We start from the raw sequence: 6,820 nt of genomic DNA on the forward strand, positions 1-6,820 counted from the left end.
CAGGCGTAGGGTTCAGGGGTGGACGGAGCGATATAACCAAGAACTCCGCACCTCCCCCACCCACGCGCCTGAAAACTCTACTGAAGTCACTTAACAAAGCAGATGGCAGTGAATGGCTCTGGGTGGGATCTTTCTGTCTTCTGGCTATCCTCTGCCCATCAAGAAGGCTGGGGGAGGTGGGGCTGAGAGAAAGGTCTAGGCCTAGAAGACCTGGGACTCTCAACTCCAACTCCTCCTCCCCCACTTCCGTAGTGGGCTCACCTCAAGCACCCCACGTGGTGGCCCTAGGTAGAACAGATTCGGGCGGGCAAAGCGCCTTAGATCCCCAGTCTGCAGCCCAGGGCAGGGTGCCAACTTCTCCTCATCCCTTCATAGGCCACAGAATGGAAAGACACTGGGGCTTCTCTGTTGGGAGCGTAGGAGGGAAAGACTGGACAAAAGGGCTCCCGAACAGGCTCCGAGGGGAGCAACCCCGCCCTGACCCCCGTCCCCAACACCGTTCCTGGCCTCGCTCCCCAATGTCCCGGCTCTGCACCAATTCCTCCCGCAAGCCAAGGAACAGCGAGGCACTCCTGGTCTCTAAACCGTTTTATTTCTCCAGAAGGTTGGGGTGGGCGAGCCTAGAACACTGCGTGCGGCGGGTTCCCGGGTCCAGCCAGCGCGGACCGCGTGGGGCCCGGCGGCTCTTAGGCGAAGGTGGAGTTGTTCCAGCCCACGTTGGCCGCGTTCATGTCGTAATAGTTGATGTAGACCCTGCGCGGGGAGGAGGCTGGACTCAGCGGGCGGCTCAGTCACCGGCCTGGCCGCGCGCCGCCGCCCCTCCCCCGCGCCTCCGCGCCTCCGCGTACCTGTCCGGGCTGATGCGCAGGCGCTCGGCCAGCAGGCCGCACAGCAGCTTGCTGTAGGAGCGGTTCTGCGCGCCGCCGATCTTGCCGATGCTGTGCAGGCTGCAGAGCGCGCAAGGCTCGCTGGAGCCTCCGAAGGCCATGAGCTGGTCCGGGACCACGTGCACCGCGATGTACTGCAAGAAGGGGCGCGGTCAGCCCGCCCCAGCGACCTCGCCAAGCCCCAAGCGTCCACTTCGGGCCCGAGCCACCGTCCTCCCCCCGCTCCGTCCCCCCAGCTCCGTTCGGGAGTCGCCTCCCCAGCTCCCAGCGCGGGACCCCCTCGTCCGGCCTGCACCCCCTCTTCCTGTCCCCTCCCGGCAAACCTGGGGGGGCTTGCCGGTGGCCTGCGCCAGCTGCTGGGTGAGCTCGGAGAGGAACCCGTCCGGCACGGAGGCGCGGGGCACGTTGGTGTTTACGATGAACATCGGCATGATGGCAGAAGAACCCGGACACCCGCGCAGAAGCACAAACTCACGCGCCGCGGCCGCAGCTGAGCTACGTGCCTGACTTCTCGGACACTACTGCGGCCCCGCCTTTTGTGACGCCACCACCGGCGCCAGGCCCCGACCCCGCGAGGCTGCGGCTCCGCCTCCAGTGGGGACGTCACCGCCTGCCTCGGCTCCGCCCCGCAGGGCAGGACCCTGGGCGACTCTGCCCGTTCCTCCAGCAACCGCCGCTAAGCCCGGCGCACTGTTCCAAACCGTTCTCCACCTGGCCGCTAGAAATCGGCCTGTCCCGGCCTCGCTTCGGGTCTTTCTTAGTCCTTTCACTAAGTCACCGATGATAGTCGCCAGGAGGCGCTGTGCCGGCAGTGGGGATGCGGTGGTGAACCCGGAAGATGGCCCCTTGCCCTTCCAGAGATGAAGCCGAGTTGATTCCACTGCACGCACTGAGCCCCTGTACCTCCTGAGTCTTTGGGCCACGCGTCCCCAAGGGCTCCAGTCCCTGCACGCGTTAGCTTGTGTGTTTGAAATGGGGAGGGGCAGTCACTGCGGCAGGTGAGAGGGGAGCTGCCCCTGCGAATCACCATCCGGGGAACTTCCCTGAATCCCTGCTCTTTAAAGAGGATAGGATGCTGGGAGGCACCGAAGGGAAGGAGGTGAGGTCGAGACCAGGTTCAGTGGTTCAAACGTGCGCAGCTCCACTTCTCTGGGCCTCTGGGCAACTTCAGCTCCTCAGGGAAGCCACACCCTAGTCAGGTTCACCGTGTATGCCCTCTCATAGAGCCCTTGCTGAATTTCTTAACTGTCTTTTCCACTAATGGTAAACTCGGGGACCATCTAGCAGGTGCCAAGCATACTAGAGACATTGACTTAATACTGCCGAATGAATGAATGAATGAATGGGTGAAAGAAGATAAGCCATGACATAGCAGGAAGAGGACAAGGCAGCAAGTGGATCACAGGCCAGGTCCTCAGATTTCCAGGGAGGTCCTGTCCTTGGTCTCTGATAGGTGCAATCCATATACCAGTCTCGGTGAAGGCCATGTGATATAGTAGGGACACCCATGCCTGTGGGACCCTCGTGGCACCAGCCAGCCTCCAGTTGGGAGGCCCCATGGCCCATTTATACAAATAGCCTATGGGTGTTGGTTCCTGCAGCTGGGCCCCAGACTCTTTCCCTCCTGCTGTCGCACCTTCTCTTACTTGTGTCCAGGGCTCCCTAAATGATGGCACTCCATGCCATGTCTCCAGCCAGGGGCACTCCCCTAAGCCCCAGGCGCTGACAGCAGCCGACTGAGTGTCCACTGCTCTGTAAAGTCCAGATATATGACTTGTCCTCCTACACCTGATCACCTGCCAGTGAAATGTGCCTCCTTTCACTATCCCTTTATTCCCACTTCTCTCCATTCCCTGCACTACTGCCTAGTCTGCACTAGCTGCATTGCCTTTGGCCTGGACCACTGTGACTTCCCTATGGTGGACTGCTGCTTCTCGAGGGAGGAGTCTGTTTCCCAGCCCCAGGCAGCAGATTTAGCTATGACTCCCTGTGCCCAATGAAAGCTGAACAGAATTACATAAGTCACTCCAGGCAGAAGACTGAAGAGCCAGGGCCTGGTTGACCTGTTCCCTGTGAACCTGAATGACAAGGTGCAGCCTCGCCAGCAAGCACCTGAGCTCCCCCTGGATGTGAGCCCCTGCCAATCTCAGGTTGTTATCATAACAGAGGGTTGCCTTACCTGGCCAGTGACGGAGCAGGAGCATTGCCACCTTGAACAAACACCACCATTCTAAGTTCCCCCTTAATTAAAAGCTGCCTAAATCCAGCCCCAAAACATCAGCCTAATGGCTAATGTCAGCATAACCAGAAACATTCCAAACCTAAGATAAACCCCTCTCTCACCAGAAACATGCCAACCCCGAGACAGCCTCCCCTCCAACCAGAGACATTCCAACCCTGCAATAAACTTTCCCTCACACAGAAACATTTGGAACCTATGATAAGCACCCCCTCCAAAACCCTTAAGTATCCTTAGTTTGTAAGAGAGTGTGGCTCTGACCTAACTTGACCAGAAGCCCCTCTCAAGTTTGTTTTCTAAAATAAACCTGTCCATGTTGACTGTTGAGCCACCATGTTTCTTTCCTCTTTAATTCTTACAGCCAGGACAGCCTCTGAGCCACTTGTCATCTCCTTGTACCCTCCCCAGCTGTTTCCAGTGGCAGTCAGCCTCATCTTTCTAGAAGGGTACCCAAAGAAGTGATATGATTTGCCTCTTACTAGCATGGGCATTTGGCTCAGTTTCCCCATCTGTAATTTGGGGATGACAATAGTGTTCACCTGACATAGAGGTATTATAAGCACCAAGTGGCCTAAATGCCAGTAACAGTCTCCTCTGATACTAGGGATTGTACTGTCACAAGGCCCTGTGAGCCTCCCCCAACCCTCCCTTGTTCTCTGAGTCATGGCACACTGTCCTTCAGTACCATGGCTCCTGGCTCCAGGGTTGGGGTTGGTCCTGAAATCCAGCTTGCCCACATTTTCCCTTGTCTGACTCCAACTCATCCTCCAGTTCTTGACTCAGCCTCAGGTCCTTGGGAAAGCCCCTGGAGCACCTGGCTTGGTCCATTCCCACATGTGCCCAGCACCTGTCCTGTCCTTCAAGGCTATCTCCATATTTCTGAGTTAAGACTGCATGTCTAGGCGGTAAACTCCGTGCCAGTGGGGACAGTCTCCTTTTGGGCATTGCTGTATGCCTACCTCCTGACCCCTTACCTCCATGGTAGGCAGATGACCCCCTGCCCACTAAAGAATAGCAGGAGGAGGACAAGCACTAATCCCTGGAACCTATGAGTATGCTATGTTACCTGGCAAAAAGTACTTCACAGATGCAATTAGGATTATGGACCTAATAGGGAGATTAGCATGGAGTATCTGGGTACACCCAATCTAACCACATGAGCTCTTAAAAGCAGATAATTGCCGGGCGCGGTGGCTCAAGCCTGTAATCCCAGCACTTTGGGAGGCCGAGACGGGCGGATCACGAGGTCAGGAGATCGAGACCATCCTGGCTAACACGGTGAAACCCCGTCTCTACTAAAAAATACAAAAAACTAGCCGGGTGAGGTGGCGGGCGCCTGTAGTCCCAGCTACTCGGGAGGCTGAGGCAGGAGAATGGCGTAAACCTGGGAGGCGGAGCTTGCAGTGAGCTGAGATCCGGCCACTGCACCCCAGCCTGGGCGGCAGAGCAAGACTCCGTCTCAAAAAAAAAAAAAAAGCAGATAATTTTCTCCAGCCAGAGTACCAGATTCGAAGCAAGAGAAGCACTCGATGTCCATTACTGGTTTTGAAGATGAAGGGGACCAGAGACCTCATGGTATAACCACAAGGAACTGAATTTTGCTCACAACCAGATTGAACTTGGAAGTGGATTTTTCCCTTGTCCCTTCCGATACCTTGACTTTGGCCATGGGAGTCCTGACGCAGAAGACCTAGTCACGTTACGCTGGACTACTGACCCACAGAAATTGGGAGATAATAAATGTGTGTTGTTTGAAGCTGCTAAAAGTTTGTGTTGATTTGTTATAACAGCAATAAAAATAATAAACCTGGGACCCATAGGGACACAATAATTATCTGCAAACCATGGGCAAATGCTCCAGGAGGCATTGGCAGGCATGGCTGCTGACTCCCTCTTCTTCCTCATGGCAGCATCCCAGATCTGTTAGTTAGAAGATTCACTGCCCCAGAGCCCCTGCCACCCAGGTGTGGTCACCTCATCTCCCACCCCATCCTAGCACATCCAGCTGGAGGCACCACCCACCTGTCAGTTTTCTCACCCCTAGGCCTCTGAGGAAGCATTTTCATGGTCTGATTCTAAAGACAGCAGTGTGTGTGTGTGTCCATGTGTGTATGCGTGCACGTGTGTGTGTGTCCACACGCATGCTCACATGCACGTATGAGCCTATGAAGCTAGAGTAGCTGAGAAGTCACCATCTAGCCCTGGAGTGTGCACCCAGACAGGAGCCTGGGTTCCCCGGGCAGAGTCATCTCTCTCTAGGTGTTTGATTCTCTCTAATCTTCAATGATTCCCTGCTACCTGCAGAATGAACCAGAGTGGGGGCAGAACACGAGCCTCGAAGAGCACTGGCTCAAGTTCAGCTCCACTGCTAATCCACCGGGTCACTCTGGACCCCTTGGGTGGCCTAAAGGCCTCCTCAATAAAATGGAGATCAAGGAAATCAGGAAGCACACAGACTCTAGACTACACTGCCCATGAGCACTCTGAATGATCAGCACCAGCGTGCCACGGACCTCAGATACCAGGTGAGGCCCCAGACGCAGCGTGTGCAGTGATCAAGGTCTGGGGTCCATGGTCACCAGGTCTACTCCTGGCCATTCCAGTTAGCTGGGTGACCCTAGACAAGCCACCGGCTTCTACTCAGTCTCTCATATGTACAACAGGGGGGATAAAAGTACTAATTTCATGGGGTCCTTTCCAGGATTAAAGGAGCTAACACTTGGAAGACACTCAGAATGGTCCTGATACGTAGAAAGCCCTCCATAGATGTTATCCCTGAACATTGTTGTCACTGGGAGACTGTTTTACTTTTTGCAAGGTAAGGATGACTGCCATCCTCATAAGCCTGGGCACAGCCTGAGGACAAGGACTGAGGCGGAAGCCTTTGGATGTAGTGGACCCTAGGTGGATATGTGTGAACTGAAGGGAAAAATGATTCAGCTGAGGTACAGAGTGATCTGGGTCCCAACAAGAGGGAACCAGAGACTCAGAGGGTCCAAGAAAGGAGAGGATGAGAGCAAATACAAGAGAATGGACAGCGGCCCTTTGCAGGCTGTGCAAGCCCAGATCCTTGTGAGCGCCGCCTGGATCCTGGCGGCCAGGCAGTCAACTCGAGCCTGCCAGATGGGCTGGGCCCTGTCTCCTGGCCCTGGGAAGCTGGGACATGTAGGTCCTGGAGGGATTCGGGCTAGTTGAGGGGCTTGATCACATGCTCTGGGAGGTGGGGAGAGGCCACACTGGGTCTGGGGTCTGGGGAGGTGGGCTGGAGCTGGGGAGCATGGCTGTGGCTCCTCTCCAGCTACATGAGCTAGACATCGATGCTCACACCTGGAACGCAGGCTCAGCAGAGACAGGTCAGCTCCCACCCTGGACCACCCCCTAGAAACCCAGTCTGGCTCTCCCGCCCCTCTCTGCGCTGCCCTTCCTTGTCTTCAAGGTCCTGTCCTGAGATCCTGTCTCCTCTCCCTAACTGAGGGGCTCCCTGGGCAACAAGGGACTTGCAACCCCCACCCTGTGCTCCCAGAGTGGCCAGAGCCAATTCCGGCTGGGTGGGTGGTGAGTGAGAGGGCAGGGCTCCGGCTGGGGACCAGGTCACCAAGTGGGTCTGAGGTAGGCCGGGACCTGGGTGTCACCTGATGCCTGCTCTGCTTGTGGCATGTACCCCAGGATCTCAGGGGTGCTTGTCAACGGATTC

The 6,820-nt window shown here is 56.2% G+C and overlaps 1 protein-coding gene across 1 annotated transcript; it reads right to left on the reverse strand.

The window, feature by feature from the left end:
* Positions 1-570: 570 nt before the first annotated feature.
* Positions 571-4,885, reverse strand: LOC105497399 (macrophage migration inhibitory factor). The gene is made up of 3 exons (XM_011768455.3): positions 1,211-4,885; positions 849-1,021; positions 571-753 (listed from the first exon to the last, which is right to left on the reverse strand). The coding sequence occupies exons 1-3, from the start codon at positions 1,316-1,318 to the stop codon at positions 687-689; spliced, it is 348 nt and encodes a 115-aa protein (XP_011766757.1). The 5' UTR covers positions 1,319-4,885; the 3' UTR covers positions 571-686.
* Between the last annotated feature and the right edge of the window lie 1,935 nt (positions 4,886-6,820).

This window comes from Macaca nemestrina, chromosome 15, assembly GCF_043159975.1.
Source record: "Macaca nemestrina isolate mMacNem1 chromosome 15, mMacNem.hap1, whole genome shotgun sequence".
Taxonomy (NCBI): Eukaryota; Metazoa; Chordata; class Mammalia; order Primates; family Cercopithecidae; genus Macaca; species Macaca nemestrina.

What these genes read in the sequence shown, in the direction of transcription:
- LOC105497399 (XM_011768455.3), bottom strand. Translation starts at nt 1,318, where the DNA reads ATGCCGATGTTCATCGTAAACACCAACGTGCCCCGCGCCTCCGTGCCG. An exon ending in CCACCGGCAAGCCCCCCCAG is followed by an intron (nt 1,022 to 1,210) that starts GTTTGCCGGGAG and finishes CCCTTCTTGCAG; the next exon opens with TACATCGCGGTGCACGTGGT. An exon ending in CTGCGCATCAGCCCGGACAG is followed by an intron (nt 754 to 848) that starts GTACGCGGAGGC and finishes CTCCCCGCGCAG; the next exon opens with GGTCTACATCAACTATTACG.